Source organism: Xenopus laevis, chromosome 4S (genome assembly GCF_017654675.1).
Source record: "Xenopus laevis strain J_2021 chromosome 4S, Xenopus_laevis_v10.1, whole genome shotgun sequence".
NCBI lineage: Eukaryota > Metazoa > Chordata > Amphibia > Anura > Pipidae > Xenopus > Xenopus laevis.
The window spans coordinates 94,845,860-94,866,512 of record NC_054378.1 but is presented as its reverse complement, the minus strand read 5'-3'; the positions used below and the strand labels follow the sequence as shown (position 1 = coordinate 94,866,512).

Sequence of the window (20,653 nt, the reverse complement as noted above, 5' to 3'; positions counted from 1 at the left end):
TGAAGGAGACATCCATGCCATTTCTCTGGTTTTTTGGCCTTGCTGATCCTATGCAGAATATGGAGCCATGTTGAGAAGGATTACTCCACGTTGATGTATGAATGTTATTCCTACTTTTAAGTCTGAGATGTTACATGGTTAATTTGATCTTTTTTGTCAACCCAAAGTCCATTAAGTTCTTCACTCTTATTTGGGAAAACTTTTTCTTATTTTTATTTCCTAACATGCTTGAGATAATTACATAAAGTAGAGCAGTTTTACTGTGTTGTGCAAAAGCTTCATTGTGTCTAACCTGTCATATGCAAGGCAGTGCTGCTTGGAGTGTGCCGGGGAGGGGCCGGCTGAATTTCAAGAGTTGGGGGTGGGCAAGACTTGCACTTACATGGGGGAGGGAGCCATGTTACCTTTTGTTCCCTTTTCTGGACTGGTGCTTTGCCATCTGCTCTTTTTACTTGGGTTCTGATTTCTTATTAGGCAGTGGCCTTCTTCCTTGAGTTGTGTATATTAAACATATCTGTGCAAAGCCCCACTGTTTCTCCTAGGGTGTGTTTCTTTGTTGCCTGTTAAACTGTCATCTCACATTTACAGAAAATGCTGCATTTAAGTATCTTGATATGGGGCAATAAAATAGTTAAGGTTAATCCCAAAACGCTGTTGAAATAAAAACAAAAAACCCTTGTTGCTACCGAAATCTTACAGGTGTTTGTATATTATTGCTTCTGATATCTGTTTAGTAAAAAGATTAGTGAAAGATTTTAGTTCATACATGGTGCAGGTGTCTTGACTGTACAGGTATGTCATCTTTTATCTGGATTGCCTAGAACCTGGGGCTTTTCACATAATGGTTATTTCCATATTTTGTATCTCCATACCTAAAGTTTGCGAAAAGAAAAAATAAAAGCATTAAATAAACAGTGAGGCAATTTTACATGTACTAATATTTGCAAATGCAAAGAAGTTTTCTTGTAAATCTATCTTTTGAGGCAGATTTGTAACCTCTGCAATTCATTTAGTTGGTGGAATTTTTGTGCTAAGCATCACACAACTTGATAACTCCTTTAGTTGTGCATACTAATTTTTCTGAATTGATGAAGATTTGCATTGCTCTTGTATAGGTCAGGAGTATCTATACTTTTGTATGTAATCAAAATAGTTTACACTCTTGCTTAGTCAAACTGCTTTTAACAACCGCATACAAAAAGAAAACTCTAACAATGGCTAAATGTCTGCTGGATTCATACAAAATTCAAACAAAAGCACATATTCCTAACTTCTATGTTTAGTCGCAGGTCAGCAGTCAGCCCTGTCCGGCTTTAGCCTAAATAGTAGTCAGTTACTATAAATGTCACTTTTTCACCTAAGCTGGTTAGTTGTTCATTGCCTGATTGGCTATCTAGGTGGTGGGCCAGATCAGGATTTACTTACCAATGGGATTTTTTATGGAGCCCTGTTCCGTTATCAAACGGAGGATCCGTGTACCCAATAAACTGCTCACTTGTCTGTAAATGTTTGCAATAAGTATTGGTGTACTTGCATATGGACCACTTTACTTGAGCAACATCAGCAAGAACCTTGTTGTGACCTTACAAACAGTGCAGCTTGAAGCCCAAGCTTTAAACATTAATATTTATTAACATTGATGCCAAACCTCACCGGTGATGCTGCCTATAGCAACCAATGAGATCTTTGCATTTGTTCTCCAATTTGAAGGTGACTGTTCAAATCTAATTGATTAGATTGCAATGGGCAACATCACTAGTTTGTCTCCGATGTTAATAAATACGCATTTTAGATTACCATATGCCTCCATTGGCCAGGTTGCAGAAATTCGTTTTCATCCATTCTCCTCTTCCCCTTTTAAAGTGATGTTTAACTTAACATGATGGTCTGTTTAATCTTTGAAGTATTTTTCTTTCTCTGTAGATGGGTCTAATGAACAATCCTAATCCTTATGGAACAACGTATGGACAAAATGTTGTTCCCCAGATGGGGGGCACAGTTATGGCATCACAAATGCAGAACAAGGCAGCATTACAGAATAGCCTGGCTCAGTTTCCAGTGGACAAGAAACCTGGTGTTGGCATGCCAAATATGGTGAGGATGGCAGTTGCATGTTGATGTTTTGGTTCACATTTTTAAATTAAAGGAAACCAAATCTAAGAAAATAATTAGTTCATGAAATTATAAACTTGATGTTTTAGGCTTCTGTACCAGCCTGATGACACCACAGCTCTGTAGAATATCTCTGCCTCCATAGATATCTTCATTATCTCCCCCATTTTAATTTCTGCTGTCTCACAGCACATGCTCTGGGCTGCCTTCAGTAGCCTAGGGACTGATACAGTATATAGTGTGTATAATATAATCCCAAGATAATAATGTAGAAGTAGACGAAGGAATACCACAATTTTTGGAAATAATAAAATTTCCTTTGAGAGGTCGCGAGTGGTGATGAAATGTTGGGGTTTTAATTTTTTTTATTATTATTTCTGAAAGACCTGCAAAGTGCTATTCTTTGTTTTCTTCTTTGCCTCTCTCTGCAGCCTCACTTTCTGCAACTATTTTGATTACTAATGACATGTAAGCTTAGCTTCTTACCAGCAGCACAGAGTACACTAAACTTGGCTAATTTCTAGCCAAAATCATCTTATGCTTTATTTCTCCTTTACATTGTAAGCAGTATTTGCTACTTATGCACTGCCCAAAGTATGTTTCCATCTGTTTAGAGACAGACTTCTTTTCAAGCAGTCTGTGTATTTATAAAGCTAAAGTTACGTTTCAGTAAAAAGGTAGCATTATTTTACAAACCTACCCATTTAGACAATATTGCATCTCTGCAACTGTGGCAGTGCTTGGTGCTAAGTCTCTGTATATGCCAATGGTGTGTATTGGCATCCTGCACATTTAACTAGGTCCACGTAACAAGTGCATGCTTATATTTTTTTCCAAGATGCTATGTGTGAGAGCACATCTAATATTGTATAAATGTCTACCTTTCCTTAGAATCAGCAGACGTCGACCCAGGTACAGCAAGCTGGAATGGTCACGGCAGCTCCACCGGGTATGGGAGCAGGTGCCCCTCAGGGCATTGGCTCGGGAGCTCCAACAGCAGATCCTGAGAAAAGGAAACTGATCCAGCAACAACTGGTTCTACTCCTGCACGCTCACAAATGTCAGCGGAGGGAACAGGCCAATGGTGAAGTACGGCAGTGCAACTTACCGCATTGCCGGACAATGAAGAATGTCCTAAATCACATGACACACTGCCAAGCTGGCAAATCATGCCAAGGTGAGTGGTTGTGGCTACAATCCGAATCGTAGTCAGAATAACAAATTTTAAATGATTTCTTTTTATTACCATTTATTTTAAATCTTTTTATTTTCAGTTGCACATTGTGCCTCCTCGCGGCAGATTATTTCGCACTGGAAAAATTGCACACGACATGACTGTCCTGTCTGTCTGCCTCTGAAGAATGCAGGAGACAAACGTAATCAAAGTAAGAGTGACTTAAAGGAGAAGGAAAGGTTAAAACTAAGTAAGCCTTATCAGAAAGGTCCATCTAAATATACCAGTAAACCCCCAAAGTAGTGTTGCTCTGAGTCCCCTGTCAAAAGAAACACTGCATTTCTTTCCTTCTATTGTGTACACATGGGCTTCTGTATCAGACTTCCTGCCTTCAGTTTAAACCTCATTGCCCTGGGCAAGAGCATGCTCAGTTTGCTCCTCTCCCCCCACCCCTCCCTTCTCTACTGTAATCTGAGCCCAGAGCAGGGAGAGACTCAGGCAGGAAGTGATGTCATACCATGTTAATACTGCAGCTCCTATTCTAAACAGAGAGTTTCTAGAGCTTTTTACTCCGGTATGGTAAAACATTCTAAAGAATAAATATAGCATTCTAGCTTGCACTATTGCAGCTAATCTATTGGCAATAAAATGCCTCCGTAGCTTTCCTTCTCCTTTAAGACAGTAGTAATACCGTTTTTCCCCTCCATTGCTTAAATACTGTTTGCATCAAGTTTCAGGTCGGTAATGACAATTTTTCTCTACAGCTTTGCTGGGTGGTCCACCAGTGACGCTGGGAGCTGCTGGTGCTGTGGGGACAGTTGGCCAGCAACCTGCTCCTTCGATTAATGCCACTAACCAAATTGACCCAAGCTCAATCGAGCGAGCATATGCAGCTCTTGGTCTTCCATACCAGGGCAATCAATTGCAGACACAACCACAAGCTGCAGTTAAAGGCCAGCAGTCGGGGCAGTCACCACAGGGAATGCGCTCTCTTAACACAATGAGTAAGAATGCATTTTATATGTTTTTAAGTGCCGGTTTTTAAACTGTGTAGATATGGAAAAAAATATATATTCATTAAAACTGTGGGCAAGCAAAGTAAGATTCTTTTTCTTTTATTACAGATTCAAGCACAATGGGAGTCAATGGAGGAGTAGGTGTACAAGCTTCCAGTTTGCTTCCTGACAGTCTTTTACATTCAGGAATGAACAGTCAGAGGTATGTGAATATCTTAAATCTGTAAAGCTGTATACCCCATTGTTGAACATGAGTTTAATGAACAGGGCTTGTGTTGAACATTTTGCTGAACATTTTTTGGGTTTTGTCATATCGTGAACTAAACTGGGCAGATAAGGATATTGAAGCTACGTTCATTGTGGAATAACAAAACATTTACAAAGAAGGGAGCAGGGGATTGTGTACTATTCTAATTATCCACATCACATGGATCAAATATAGTATCTTGTTTCTCCTGTTTAGCATAATATATAACAAAAATGATTTTTTATCATTAAAACAGTAGGTAAAAAGTATGCTTAGTGAAGCCCCTATTTTCAATAGATAGACATAGATTATTGGTGGCCTTAAGTTCATTGAAGTAAAAAACTTTTATAATTTGTGTATATCTTCTTTTTAAGCCACTAACATTCTTTTTTATGATAGTCTCGTGTCAGTTTTCTGAGGATTATATTTGTTTCCCCTCCCTGCTTGTTTGCATTAAGCAAAACATGCTCATTTTAATTTTCTCCTTTGTTTGCTTGGGGGACACAGGAACTGTGGGATTATAGCTGGTACCACTAGGTGACAGGACACAACAATAGAAAAAGAACTAGCTCCTCCTCCGCTGGCTATACCCTCAAGCAGGCAGATCTCGGTTCAGTGTTTGTTGTGTCCTCAGGAGGTACAGATGTGTGTGTATAAGCTTCACTGGAATTTTTCTTTCTGTCAGTTCTACTGACCACAGGTAATGGTCAAGACACCTACACTGAGTAGAGTGTCCCTGAATGATATCCCCCCCAACGTGGGAACTCCAAGGTTTGTGTGTGCTTGAAGCACTGACCACCCAGCCTAATTAATGTAGTACATGAGTACTTCAACACTCGTCCAAGTATTCTATCCTCCCTACCACCTTGCTCCCAAGGGGTACCTGCCTTCTCTGTAGGATCTGTTCGATGGAAGTCCCTGACGAACTACATCTTAATACTGGACTAGGGCTGCGTGGTGGCTCTGCCTTCTCCCACAGCACTTCAGGCGTGATGTTGATGGGGTACCCTCCAGTATACACGCAAGGCTTCTGGCCGGCAGATAGCGCTCTGCTCATTGGTGTGTTTTAAAATGGGCTCCATTTCTTCTCCCCACTGACTATTGATATAAAGCTAGATGGCCTTCTATGTTCCCTCTTTTTGGCTTCTGGTACTTCCCAGAGCAGAGCTACTCCGTCCTGATCACACTCACTCTGCATGGCATCTTTTGGAGGGGTGCCTTGTCAGGTACCATCCCAGTGGGCTTACCAGATCAAGAAAGCCAATGATTGTTTGTGAGGCTTCACTGGATGTTGCCCGAAAGATTAGCAGAACCTCAGCTCTCGCTGTGGCGGTGCTTTACAATCTCTCTGGATGAAACTATGGTCAGCAGAACTTTATTCCAAAAAATCCTTGATCCTTTTGTTTGGTCCTGAACTTGACAGCATTATCAGTCAGGCCACCAGGAGCAAGAGTACCTTACTTCCACAACCCAAAGCACGTTCGTCCTTTTGCAGAGGCAAATTTTTTCACGGCTTCCAAACTAAGACTGCAAGATCATCTCCGCCATTTCGGAGGAACACCGTGGGCCTCTTGGCAGGGTCGTAGACCCTCCACCAAGCCCGCAGATAAATCTGTGGCATGACGGTGGAGGTACACAGTCAGGCCATACAGCCCTAGAAGGAAGGTTAGGACATATTGCCAACCCGTGGCTCACAATCACTCAAGGCGCCTGGGTACACGTGCACAAGTTGTGTGTCTAAGCTACCACCTAGAATTGTCTACCCTTCTTCCTTGCTGTTTATTTATGTCCATTTTTCTTCAGGAACCAAACAAGCGCAAGGCATTCCAAGAGTTGATCTACAACCTTCTCCATGCAGAATTGATCATTCCAGTACCTCCTGGAGAAAGTTTCAGGGGCTACTACTCAAACCTATTTATACTCCCCAAAAAAGGATTATTTCGCTTGCCCAGTCCTGGACCTCAAAAAGCTCAACAAATCCATCCAGGCCAGTTCCTGATTTCCCTCAACATAAAGGGCGCATACCTGCACATCTCCATTCCCCACCACCACCAGAATACTTGTGTTTTGCCTTTCAAAACCATCACTACCAATTCACAGCCCTCCCATTTGGCCTAACTTCAGCCGCCCCCCGTGTCTTTATCAAAATCATTGTGGTGGCCACAGCAGCAATCCGCATTACAGGGATATCCATAACCCCATAGATGACCTGCTAATCAAGGCTCCTTCTTGGAGGCCCAGCAATCGCTCCAGCTCACCATGGCCAAACTGCAGGAGCTTGGTTGGCAACTCAACCTGAACAAGTCGTCATTAATCCACAACCAATCAATGGTTTTCCTCGGAATGCAGTTCAACAGAGATGCAAAGGATTTCCTTTCCTCGAGACAAGATCCTTTACCTCCGAACACTGGTAGTGTGGTAGTTCCTGCTGTCAAAACCGGTACACACCACCAAGTTCTGTATGAAGGTCCTGGGGGTCATGATTTCGACCATACAAGCAGAACCATTTGCACAGCACCACCTCAGGGAACTGCAGTGGAATATTTTTAAAGCCTGGAATTGGAAGTTACTACTCCCAAGAGATCTGCTTATCTTGCCAAACACGAGCTTCTCTCTTCTGGTGGCTTCATTCCAACCACCTCACCACAGGCAGTCCCTTTGGGAACCCTCTGCTAACAATGGATGCCAGCCTCTTCAGTTGGGGAGCGTTACTGGAAGGTCGGTCAGCACAAATGGTCTCCAGAAGAAAAACTGCTGCCAGTCAGTCTACTCGAGATGCAAGCAATCTGCCTTGGTCTGTACCTTCCTACCAAAAGTAGTATCAGCCTTCCAGTTGAACCAAGAGATCAACATTCTGCCCTTTGCCTGCCAATCTTAAAGAGGCAGCACTCCATTCCCTGGATCCTGTCAGAGTCCTTAAATTATACCTGCACAGCGGTCATGACATTTGCAAGTCAGATGGGCAATTCGTCCTCCCCTCGGGACCAGGACAGGGCTCACTAGCAGCAAAGTCCTCCATTTCTTGCTGGATGAAACAGGCTATTCAATAATCTTATATTGCACAGGGCAAGACCGACCACTCAGAATTAAGGCCCATGCCACCAGTGAAATGATCAGGTCCTGGGAGTTCTGAAACTAAGCCTACCATTTTGACACGTTTGCAGCATCTCTGACACCCGCTATGGCAGGAAGGTGCTTCAGGCCACAGTGGCTGTTTCCACGTAGGCCTATCCGTCCTGCCCTGTCAGGAGACAGCTTTGGTACGTCCCCACGGTTCCTATGTCCCCCAAGCAGACAATGGAGAAAATGAGATTTTGTGTACTCCCCATTAAATCTCTATCTTCAGTCGGTTGGCGGGTACAGGACTTCCCTCCCTGGTCAGAGGCCTTCACTAACCGTCAAACACGGTATGGTGATTCTACGAGTTATGATACAGCGTTTCATGTTAGTTAGATTTGTTACTTGTTTCAACATGCTGTTTATTGGTATAAATCTGAATTGGGCTCTGCCTGCTCTGGGTATAGCCTGGAGCTAGTTCCTCTTCTATTGTTGTGTCCTGCCTTACTAGTGGTACCAGCTATACCCCATAGTTCCTGTGTCACCCAAGCAACTGAAAAAGATTGAACGGTGAGTACACACAATCTCCTTTTTTTCTTTTTTCTTTTTTCTTTTTTTTTTTTTCTTTTTGGTATGGCTGGATATAATTTTTATTTACAAAAAAAATTGGCACTAAGGATTGATGTAAATGTCAATTAACCTCTGTGCTGCTTTTCATGTTGGCATTACAAGCCTAGTGTACAGCAGCATTATTACATTTACAAAAAAGATATTCTTGCTCCTCCATTATTTTGACATTATTCCGCTTGATCCAGATGGTGATATGAACGTTCATGTTAGTTAAGCTGTTTACGTTGTGTTTAAATTCCTACCTGTATGAACACCTTTACCGTATGATATTTTGTGTTCAATAAAACGAGCCTTAACACAACTTAAGTAATTTGTATTTCTTTGCATCTGCAGTCCAATGATGAATGAGAGTGGTAGTGTTCCTAACCTAGGCTCAATGCCTACGGCGGCTCCACCCTCTAGTACTGGAATCCGCAAACCTTGGCATGAAGATATCACCCAGGATCTGAGGAACCATTTAGTCCACAAACTGTAAGTTGTGCTTCAGCCTTTGATCTACTGCAGGAGTGCCCATACTTTACTAATGTACCCCACATTAGTAAAGTTAGTGATGTTGTCCAATTATGATCTACATACATAATAACATTGTTAGCATTTTGTATTGCTTAAATATTATATTGATTTATGAGTAAAGTTATATTGCTATATTTAAGAATCGTATTATCTATTCTGTATTATTATGTTATTGTAATATTATTATCATTTATTATTAACTATTTCTTATGTAACCTTAACAGAATAAATATCTGAATTAAACAGAAGGGTGATTTAGACAAGCTGTAGATCTCAAGACTAGACAGTGTCTTGAGATCTACTGATCACCAGCTAAAGGTCTACTCTACTGGTAGATCCCGCTTTACCTTTTGGGCACCCCTGATCTACAGTTTACTTAGTGGCAGATCAGATTTTCAAATGGAAATCCATTAGCATGCCGAGTTCGCTATGTAGAAGGGCTTTGACTGAAAATACATAATAGTATGACTTATTAGGCATGTAGATTTTTTTTATGAACAAATACTTTTTATGAACAAATAATTGTTTCAGAAACAAATGTGTTAAATTATTAGTGCAACAATCTTTATTTGTAAGATTTTTTCAGCAGCGATTCCCCTGCTGTTCAGCACCATAAATGCGCATTGACTAAGAAATTAATGTTCCGTTTAGCCATATACTGAATATTACAAAAAATATGAAATATAACTGAATATGGTAAACCTTTTGTAGGTTTTAGTACCCTTACACTTCAGCTACACTTTTTGATTTGCCGCAAAACACTTACTTCATATTGCCTGGTGCATCCATATACCAGGCTGCTTCCAAGCCCAACATAGCAACAGATTCCAACTAGGGAAGAAGCACACCAGTTCAGCTAGGCAATGCCTTTAGCACATTTATTTGCATAAGTATTAAATTCACAAGCTTTTGGGGACCAACCAGCACCTGAGAAAGGGGTTGGTCCCCGAAAGCTTGTGCCTAGCTGAACTGGTGTACTTCTTCCCTAATTGGAATCTGGTTCAGTACCCTTACCACAGCCAGAAAGAAAATCTCTAACCAGCTTTATATGGAGTTTTCTTCTTTTGGTCCTGCCTTTTTCAGTGCACCAATCAGTCAAATACCTAGCTTAACGTTTTCACATTTGTAGACCTTATAATACCGGGAACAAATGTAGTTAAACTCCACCCTCCAGGAGGCAGAACACTTGAGTAGTAATTAAGGGCCCTGCCCAGTCTAGCTGGCTTAACCCCTCACACTGTACTCGATCCAATCAAAGTGTCCTGCTCCCAGGAGGATGAACAACACACAATAAGGAAAGTGTTTTCAGCACTCTAAAAGTTACCACATACTACAGTAGCCTCTCCGGCTGCCATTACCTGCAAACAAGCACCTACTCTTACAACCAGGTGTCCCAGGCACTGCTCATATGGCATCCATTGATGATAATCTGGGCAAGGCATTCTCCAAACTGAACATTATATTAACACCCATACTTCCTCAGAGGTATTATCGGCTGAACAGAACTCCTCACAATCAGAAGGCGAACTGGTGGACAAGTGGTCCAATCCCCTGGCATTTGATGCAACGGTTTCACGATTGTTCAAGTCTACTGGTCACGGACTCTGCAGCATTTAAGGATCCCTCTGACCGACTGCTAGAAGGATTCCTCAGAGCAATTGACTCATCCTTGGGTTAAGTCCTGCGGCCGGTCCTGACTTCGGCTTGGATTTTGGGAGCTATAAAGGCCTGAGATGAGGCCCTCTTCAAGGATACGAAGGTGCCCCCAGATCTGAACTCCTGTCATCCATACTATCAATTGTGGATGCATCTATGTGATGCCATATTGGATGCTTCTCAAATTACAGCTCAGATGTCAGCTCTATCAGTACCAGCACTATAACAACCTTGTTGCTCAAAAGCTGGTCAGCAGATCTCGGCTCACTTCTCTTCACTTCAAAGGTCAGCGATTATTTGGAGAAGAGCTGAAGAAGATTTCTCAGGCGATGGGGTAAAAGTACATTCCTACCACAGTCCAAGAGCAGTGGTCACAGTGGCCAGTTTGCAAGGCGAAGCAATTCACCGCAATGTTCCACTTTAGTTTCAAATCAGGCAACAAGGGACGTCCTACTTGGAAAATCAACAAGCCCCACCACAAAGCACCAGCCTACAAGTCCTTGTCGGCTTGACCGGACACCCTCTCCATAGTTGTCCGAACAGGTAGCGGGCAAGTTTCTGAGATTCCAGGAAGTGGAATTTTCATTATCGTTTGGAACTTTTTCCCTGGCTCGACAAGGGAATCCCTCCTTTGGTGGCTGATCCCCAACAACCTAGCCACAGGACAGTCCAGGGCGATACCAGATTGGAATGTTATTTCAGGCAAAACCAGTGCGGGTTCAGAGCGACAATGCCACCACAGTGGTGTACAGAAATTTGCTGGGAGGAATCCGCAGCAAGACAGCTCTAGCAAAAGCTCAGTAGATCCTGAGTTAGGCGGAACTCAATTTCGTAAGACTGTCCACAATTCACATTCCAGGAGTGTCCAATACGAAAGCAGATTTTCTCAGTCCAAACCAATAGGGGGAATGGGAACTTAATCCGGAAGCTTCTGAGGAGGTTGTGGACCAATGGGGGACAGCCAGAGATAGATCTGATGGCGTCCAGAGTTGATCAAAAGGTGTCATGGTTTTTCGCTCGCTGCTGGGATCCAATGGCAGGGGGTTGGACGCCATGACACAGCTGGCGACTTAACTAAGTCTTTCCACCACTTCCCATGCTGCCGCGGGTCCTAAAGAAGATCAGGCAGCCTCACATCACAATAATGGTTGTAGCTCCATACTGGTCTCGGAGAACCTGGTATTTGTACCTTCAAGATATGTCGATAGCGCGTCCAATCCGACTAGCCCCCAGGGCCGATCGACTTGTTCAAGGACCCATAGCCCATCCCAATCCAGATGCTTTGAAGGGGTGGCTGTTGAAAAAGCCATTTGGCGGAGACTAGGACTGATTGAGCTGGTCATTGTCATAATGTTGAAGGCGTTCAAACCTACGTTGGCTAGGGCTTACCACAGAGAGTGGTGATTCCTATCGCAACTTGTGTAGACCATGAGATCTGTCTTTCTTTGACTTACACATTCCAAGAATCCTGTCTTTTCTTCAGAGATTTTGTCTAAAACATAGTACCCTGAAGTTCCAAGTATCAGCACTATCAGTCCTATTCCAATCAAGATTGGCACTAGATGACTCCCATTCGTACATTTCTTCAGGGAGTAGCACATGTACATTCGCCATTCCATTCCCCGTTCCCAGGATGGGATCTTAACCTAGTGCTTGAAGCTCTACTGGATCCTCCTCTCGAGCCTCTGGGATCTATCTCTGACACATTACTTGCCAGGAAGGTGGTCTACTTAGTGGCAATGTCATCCGCAAGAAGGATGTCTGAGCTGAGCGCACTTTTGTGTGAACCATCATTCCTGATTTTTCACAAGGATAAGACGGTCCCATCTTTTCTTCCCAAGGTGGTCGCCTCCTTCAAGTAAATCAAGAGATTGTAGGTCCTTCGTTGTGCCCTTATCCGAAGAATGAAAAGAAGAGACGTCTGCGTAGCCTAGATGTAGTCAGGGCACTTTGTTAGTATGTGGAAAGGTCCAAGAGCTTCCGCCACTCTCAATCGCTGTTCATATTGCCCTCGGGACCACGACGAGGCCAGGCAGCTTCCAAAACGTCTATCGCAAGATGTTTGAGAAACAATTCATCAGGCCTATCCAATGGTAAACCTCTGCCAGACAAGGTTTGAGCCCACTCAATGAGAGCAGTGGGAGCTTCTTGAGCGCAACTCTGCTTCACTGGATCAGATCTGCAGGGCAGCTAATTGGTTATCGGTGCACACAACGTTCTGCATATTGTTTACTTGTTATCCATTATAGCAGTCTCTTTAAATTGATTGGGTTGAGTACAGTAAGAGGGTTTAAGCCGGGTTGATAGGCATGCCCCTTAATTACTATTCAAGTGTTCAAGGAGGGTGGAGCTTAATCCCACTTGTTCCCTGTGTCCCCCTATCGACTACAGAGAAACATATTTAATGGTGAGTATCTAGTAATCCTGTTTTTAGCCACATCCTAATATAGGCATGGGACCTGTTAACCAGAATGTTCGGGACCTGGGGCTTTCCGAATAATGATTTTTCTCTAATTTGGAACTTCATACCTTAAAGATATACTGACATCAGAAAATATCCTTTTTTTTTTTTTAATATCTATCATAACATTATCTTCGAATGTTATTTATAATGTTGTCATAAAAGCATTTGCCTGATGCTTTTATATTACCTGTCTGATGCCCCATGTTCCTCTATGAGGGGGCTGCCATATCTGTGCAGCAGTAGTCAGCATTAGAAACTGACAGGTTGAGAAGGGAGTCAGGTTGGCAAAACAGTCAGATTTTTGAACTTCAAGTAACATTTACTTAAAAAAGCAGAACAATTGTCAAAAAATGGTCAACATGACCTATAGGTAACTTTTAATGTAGATTAATATTTTGTGTCCATATCGCTTTGTCTACTAGCAAATCATGTAAATATTAAATAAAGCGTTTTGCTTCCAATAAGGATTAATTGTAACTATAATTATAACATGTAGAAGGTATTGTTTTATTATTATTATTATTTATTATTATTTATTATTATTATTATTGAAAATAGAAATCATTTTAAAAAAATTGGATATTTAAATAAAATGGAGTCTTTGGGAGACTGCCTTTCCGTAATTCGGAGCATTCTGGATGAGATTCCGGAAAACTGATCCCATACCTGTACATGAAATAAACTCATGAAGATACACAATCTGGACTGGATACGCCGAATGTTTCTTTGTTAGATCATAGATTCCTTGACAGGAGGCTGCTTTCCAAACATCACATTTTTTTTACTTGTGAGCTACGTATTTTGTAAAGTATGGCTAACTCCTGACTTTCAAAAAAAAAACAGCTGCTGTATCTTTTCCACTGAGCCTTCTCACTCTTGCCACCTCACTAAACAAAAGTTGTATTGTGTTGATTATGCAAAGTTTTTTTTTTTTTCGACAGATTTAAACACTTTGATAATTTTTATAAAAAAAAAAAAAAAAAAATAGTAGCTCGGGTGGTCTATTTCCCTCCCTCTATTTAGGATAGATCGTGCACATGCTTAATTGCTTTCATAAAGACAAAGAGGGTATCCTGCTTACTTAAGGGATATCTTTTCAAATTTGCAATATCTGTACATTTTACAAAGGTAAGCTCATTTCATCATTTGTTTTAGTGTTCAAGCCATATTCCCAACACCTGATCCTGCAGCATTAAAGGATCGGCGAATGGAGAACTTGGTAGCTTATGCTCGCAAAGTCGAAGGGGACATGTATGAATCTGCTAACAACAGGGTAAGGCTCCTTGTATATTAAACAAGTTGCACTTCCTATTAAAGGTGCTGAAACACTTGTAGCTACAAATTATATAAGCCAATATATAAGCGAATAGTACATATACATGTGTTTTAGTATAACATTTTCCACTTGGTAGAGGATAAGATCTAAATGCATTCTGTAGTCAAACTACGTTTAACAGTGATTGGTAATGCCTTTTTTGATAAGCCGATTATCAGAATTAATTCATTTAACATGCATTGTAACTTTTATCTATAGAAAACATCACATTTAAAGACCATCAAAGGAATATAAAAAATATGTTTTATAAAGATAGTGTGGAGAAAACTCAGTGGCAAATATTTAGACTTTAGCTATAGTAGCCCATCATTGGTTTTGAGTCCTATATGCAGACTAGATGATTTACTTGCTGGATAAACAAACGTTTTCTAATAATTACTTTATACATTGATGACTTCCAGGCTGAGTACTACCACTTTCTGGCTGAGAAGATATACAAGATCCAAAAAGAGTTGGAGGAAAAGCGTCGAACCAGATTGCAAAAGCAACATCTAATGCCCACTCCCCCTGGCATGTCCCCTACACAAATGAATCAAAGCCAGGGAATGGCCCAGCCACAAACTGGAATATCAACCAGTATGTGTTTTTGTTTTTATTTTTTAGTGAAGATTTCTGGGAAAGGAAGTATTCACCCTGTAAAGTGTACAATATATATTAAAGGAAAACTAAAACTTAAGTCTAAAACCAGCTCTTTAGCAGTACAGAGCTTTACCTTATAATATGCCCCCAGTAGCTACTCATTTTTATCCTGCCAATTCACAGCACTTCATTTGTGCTTCTGTCAGTAACCTGAGCTATAAACTGTATGTTAACTGTTAATAAGCATTATAAAAGTCACGATACAAGATGATTGGGAATTCAAACCCTCTTTGCTCCGTAAGACTGGTGTTTGTATCCGAATTTAACGATCCAACTCTGACAGGCAAATCTTTCATATTGATGATTTGTAACCACCCATAAGTTAATCTTTTTAACAGCTGCCCAAACCACACTGAGCATGTGCAATGTCAGTGACACTTCTAATAAAATCCAAGAGGGTGAGCTTGTAGACACAATTTTGAAGGCTTTTTGGATGCTAAACATTTAAGCTTGTACATTACATTCAGTATATAAAATATAGCATTTCTAGCCAAATTCATTTTAGATATTGCCTCCTGCTTGTGCTGTCGTAATGTGTTTTATAATATCCTCTACTCTGTGTTCTTCACACTGTTGCCTTTCTTTATCCCGTATATAGACGGTCCTTTGCCAGACCCAAGCAGCATGATGCGGGCTAATGTGCCAAATCAAATGATGAATCGTATGCAGACACAAACTGGTAAGAAACAGGCTCCCCTGTTTTAATCCCCTGATCTTCAGTTGTTTCTGGTAGCACAAAATTTGTTAAGCATTCTGTTTTTTCCCCTCCTGTACAAAGGAATGAACCAATTTGGACAGATGAGTATGCCAATGCAATCAATGGGCCAGAGACAACAGGCTCCTATTCAGCACCCTGGGCAAATGGGGCAAACAGGCCCTATGAACCAGGTTAGTATTTAAGGCAATCAGATCTAACATAAGTGGTTTATTATGTATAAGTTCTGACCAACTTTTAAAGTTTGATGTTAAAAGAAGGAAGTTTGCTATATATTTTACTGATATGAATGATGTGGTACTTAATGTTATGAATCTGATATCTCTGCAAATACTATAGAGACTTGTGTTTAATTTTATTCTGTGATTAAATGTTCCATTAGATGACAAGACCAAAGCTTAAAGTGCATGCCAGACTTAAACTGATGTAACTTGCAGTAAGCCCAAGCATAGATAATGCATTAGGCTTCATAGCTTTACACTGATCTGCCACTTGGTATATTAATTTGTTTGTCATTCATTAGTGTACCTGTAGAAAACTGCCTGCCAAAGGTTTTAACAGCCTTAAAATTTATTTGCAAGTTACTGTGCATTACATGTACCTTTTTTTTCTATCCATGCCACCCCCCTTGTGTGTTATTACCATGTGTTTGTAGCACCGGTAGTTTTTGTTTTTCTTTAAATTTAAAAGATTTCAATGGAGCAAAAAGTGGTGAATGGTATAAAACCATAAAACACTGTTTTCAGCTGTGCCATTTGTTTTTATTTATTACAATAAAATTATACCCGAAACAAGGTAGAACAGTATTTTTATGTTTACTTTTTGTTTTTTTTTTGTTAGATGGGATTTCAGGCCCGCATGCAGCAGCCGGGTACTATGCAGCAAACTGCACAGAACCAGTTTCTGTCCCAAAATCAGTTTCAGGCATCTTCTCCTGTGATGAATACTGGAGGAATGAATACAGGAGGCATGAATGCATCTGGCATGCCCATGCCTCAGCCTGGCAATCAGAACTCCCCATCTCAGGTTAGAACACCAATAGCTAAGCCTGTGCTTCCAATTTGTAAAAAATAGGGTTTGTTGATAAACTAACCATTCTTTGTTTATTGCAGGCACAGATGTCTAATCCTAGTCATCCTGTGAGCTCTCCTGTGATGCCTCCAGCAGCAGCAGGGAATCAGATCCACTGTTCGAGTCATGTCCAGCCCATGCACCGCAACTCACCGTCCCCTGCTCCAAGCCGCACACCAACTCCTCACCACACGCCTCCAGGCTTAACGCCGCAACCGGCTCTGACACCTGTACAGCCTATTATACCCACAGCAGCACCGATTTCACATTCACCACTACAACACAGAGAAAGCCCTACCCCACCACAAGTGACCCCTTCCTTATCCATCCCTACCCCAGTTATGCCTACCACTGAGCAGCAGATTCCTACACCATCTCCTCAGCAGCCTTCGCAGCAGTTTCCATCACAACAGCCAATACCACGGCCTCCTTCACAGCCAAGCCTAACCACATCTGTACCCACGCCAACTGCACCACAACTGCCAATGCAGCTTCACCCAAGCACTCCGGTAAGTGAAATCATTAATATTCCACACTGGAATAATCTTGTTTTGCAATGCAGCCTCCAGTATAGTATGAAAGAAAATAGCTTACAACAACCTGTAGAAATCAGTGTGTGCTGTTTTGCTATATTTTAATTGTGGAATTATTTGCAAGGCAATTTTCCTTTTAAGCACTTATATTTACATTACTTTTTTTTATCTTCTCTGCCAATAATTTCCAGTTTTCAAATTTATGTAGCCTCAATTAAAACTCCCAGAAATGCCCACCTAATAGTTGTCTTCTTGCAGCCTACAGCCAATCTGGATTGCCCATCTTCCAATCCTCCCTCTACTAATAGCTCTGAAGTTAGCTCTCAGCAACCTGTTCAAGAGCAGCAACCTCCAGAGGTTAAAATGGAGATCAAGCAAGAAGATGAAGATCTTGAGCCTGAGCCTATGGAACCTCCAGCAGAGGAGAAACCTGAGGTAACCAATTATCTTAATATGTCATACCGTTGGAATAAAATCGTGTTTTTGTAGCTTATTAGTGAAATGTTTTTGCCAATAGATAATGCAATGTAACATGTCTCCTTCACAGGTTAAATCAGAGGGAGCAGTCGAGGATTGCAAATCTGAGCCAGTTGAGCTGGAAGAGAAGAAAGAAGAAGTAAAAACAGAAATCAAGGAGGAAGATGAGAAACCAGCAACCCCTGCTGCCCAGACATCTCCTGCTCCTCCTGGGCAGTCCAAGAAGAAGAGTAAGCATTTAGAAATTAATAAATTGACTTTATTCATTATCAGTTTTTCACAAATGATGGAAGAAAGCAAAGCCAAGAAAAACATATACCTACAGAAATAAAGCTATGTGAGGGGATATATGCATATAGCAAAATTTAGACATAGGAGAGGTATAAATATTAGTGGGAATGTTTTATCCAATGAGAAGATTCAGTAATGCCCAGCGTAAAGGGATTCCTGCTGGATTACTTAATATAAATTTCTGTTACCACATGCTATACAGTTCATTGCTTAAACACAATGCTGAGTGTGTGTAAATTATTTTTTTTCCCAATATTCTCTACTCTATTTGCAGTTTTCAAACCTGAAGAACTTCGCCAGGCTCTCATGCCCACTCTGGAAGCATTATACCGCCAAGATCCAGAGTCCCTTCCATTTCGTCAACCAGTGGATGCTCAGTTATTAGGAATCCCGGTAAGAGTCCTCTGTGGTGATTGGAATTGGTGTTCATGTATAAACAGCGCTTGCATAACATTGTACCTGTTAACATCCTCAATGCTGTATTTGCATTCACAGCTGGCTTTATATGTCTTGCAAAGCAAATTCATTTGGAGTTCCTGGTCCTCGGGAGCAATGCTTGGCTTAGGCTTAAACTATAGTTTGCGCTTTAAATGCTTTTTTTTATACCTCAGTCTGCCACAACTGGTTTCATCTGTTTTTGGGAATTTGTGTGTTACGGTTGACCTACCTAAAATTGATATTAATGTTTTGTATAGCAAAGGATAAGTGTCAGAATCCAGTAGCTGACAGCAGTCTTAAACATTTATTATTATTATTAATAAGGCAATACAATGAAATAGAATGATTAAAATCCATTTATTCTGATTGCACAATGTTCATGATTAGTTTGATTTTAGGAGGCAGACAATTGGACATTCTAAAATTGGTACTTGATTTTCATCGGTAATTGTTTTTAAAGTGATTCGTTAATTTGAGCACATCAAACCGTAGCACTTTTGCCTTTCACAGAGAAATCAGCACAATGCTTAATGTTATTGCTTGCAAATACCCTGTATGTCCAAATATAGTATTCTTGCTAATCAGTGAAGCTAGCTTCAGCACATAACTTAATATTCTTAATGCTTTACCAGACCCTGGATACCATATAGAGAACAAGAAATAACATGGATGACTGGACCCTTTGAAAATACTTCAGTTTTAAATGACCATATTTTAAAACCTCAAGTTTTTTAACTACTTATAGAGGGAATACTTTCACTGATTGGCTAAGAACTCTATATAGTTGTTTTTTTTGTGTTTTTCTTTTTTTTTTGCCATGCATCCTCACAAATCTGTAATGCATTATAACTTCTTGTGATTCAGAAAAATACCTCTGTCCTGCAGGATTACTTTGAGATTGTCAAGACTCCAATGGACCTTTCAACTATTAAACGCAAGTTGGACACAGGACAGTACCAAGAGCCTTGGCAGTATGTGGAAGATATTTGGCTGATGTTCAACAACGCCTGGCTATACAACCGTAAAACTTCTCGCGTCTACAAGTACTGTTCCAAGCTGGCGGAGGTGTTTGAGCAGGAGATTGATCCAGTCATGCAAAGCTTGGGATACTGCTGTGGTAGGAAGGTGAGTTTGTACGACTTTAATATCTATTAATTTTTTCAATAAGATGTACAGTAGAACCCTCATTTTACATCCCCCTGATTTTAAGTTTTCCCTCATTTTACATTGTTGTTTTGTGGTCCCATCTATTATGCATAATACCTTTCCCTCATTTTACATTTTCCTGGATTTTACATAATTTTTTTCTGGTCCCCTGAAAAACATAAAATGGCGGTTCTACTGAAATTGTTTTGCAGTTTTTGATTAAAGTGCTTCATCAATTGTTTAGGCACAGCTTATTGTTAGACATATTTGATTAAGGTTAGTAATTTACTTCAAAATTCTCTAATTTATTTTAGGAAGGGAATATAAATAGTGACTTCTAATGACAGCCAATGTGTTGTGATGTATCATAGCAATTCTCATGTTATAGAATATGTACTAAGAAGTATGTTATTTTAAAGATGTAGCAGACAGTTTGAAATGATCAGTGTTCAGTTATCATGCTGCACTGTAATAAAGGCAGTGTTCATGTATTTGTCTTTGAGAGCTCCTTAAATATGCTGCTTGTAAAACTCCTCCACTCCCCCCCTCCCTCCTCTTTCAGCTCGAGTTTTCTCCTCAGACCCTTTGCTGTTATGGAAAGCAGCTATGTACAATTCCCCGTGATGCCACTTACTACAGCTATCAAAACAGGTAAGACTTTCCACTGCTACCTTTACTATAGTCCCTATTTTACCCCAGCAAAGTGTTTGCCTCACCCTCCTAACCTATTGTTGGTTTGTGACTATGTAGGAAATAGTGTGCGCAGTAATGTAACTTATTCTTGCCGTCATTTAAAATGTGCAATTGGTCCTTACTGTGGCGCATGTCATCTTTGAGAAATGGAGTGACATTTTCCAAGTGTTTTATGCAATATTAAACACACACTGAATCTGGTTTGGGTTGGAATGTACTGCATTAATAGACTATTTCCATTTACCCTATTTCTGCTGCTGTATGTGCCCTGCCTGTAATCAATAGATGTCTGGCTTCTATGCTGTGTCTAGTCAGGCATTATGGAAAGGCACCTGCATCTTCTAAGTATGTCAACCTGTAACATGTCACAAAACATTACATTGTTGAATGTTGATGGACAACTGATCAATTCTTTGAAAAGCCACATGTTCTGGACTGTACAGCG

The 20,653-nt window shown here is 40.7% G+C and overlaps 1 protein-coding gene across 7 annotated transcripts in view; it reads left to right on the top strand.

The window, feature by feature from the left end:
• ep300.S (E1A binding protein p300 S homeolog) overlaps positions 1-20,653 on the top strand; it is a 56,096-nt gene that overhangs the window by 11,812 nt on the left and 23,631 nt on the right. For 2 of the 7 annotated variants that reach the window (XM_018261147.2, XM_018261145.2), the window contains exons 3-19: positions 1,924-2,094; positions 3,004-3,289; positions 3,387-3,536; positions 4,051-4,290; positions 4,411-4,504; positions 8,570-8,707; positions 14,025-14,142; positions 14,607-14,781; positions 15,443-15,523; positions 15,623-15,732; positions 16,400-16,585; positions 16,672-17,139; positions 17,422-17,598; positions 17,711-17,870; positions 18,206-18,324; positions 19,234-19,494; positions 20,078-20,166. In XM_018261147.2, the coding sequence (XP_018116636.1) occupies positions 1,924-2,094; positions 3,004-3,289; positions 3,387-3,536; positions 4,051-4,290; positions 4,411-4,504; positions 8,570-8,707; positions 14,025-14,142; positions 14,607-14,781; positions 15,443-15,523; positions 15,623-15,732; positions 16,400-16,585; positions 16,672-17,139; positions 17,422-17,598; positions 17,711-17,870; positions 18,206-18,324; positions 19,234-19,494; positions 20,078-20,166 (3,023 nt within the window). The remainder of the gene's footprint in view (positions 1-1,923; positions 2,095-3,003; positions 3,290-3,386; positions 3,537-4,050; positions 4,291-4,410; positions 4,505-8,569; positions 8,708-14,024; positions 14,143-14,606; positions 14,782-15,442; positions 15,524-15,622; positions 15,733-16,399; positions 16,586-16,671; positions 17,140-17,421; positions 17,599-17,710; positions 17,871-18,205; positions 18,325-19,233; positions 19,495-20,077; positions 20,167-20,653) is intronic. The other 5 variants (XM_018261150.2, XM_018261146.2, XM_018261149.2 and 2 more) reach the window with 4 other exon arrangements.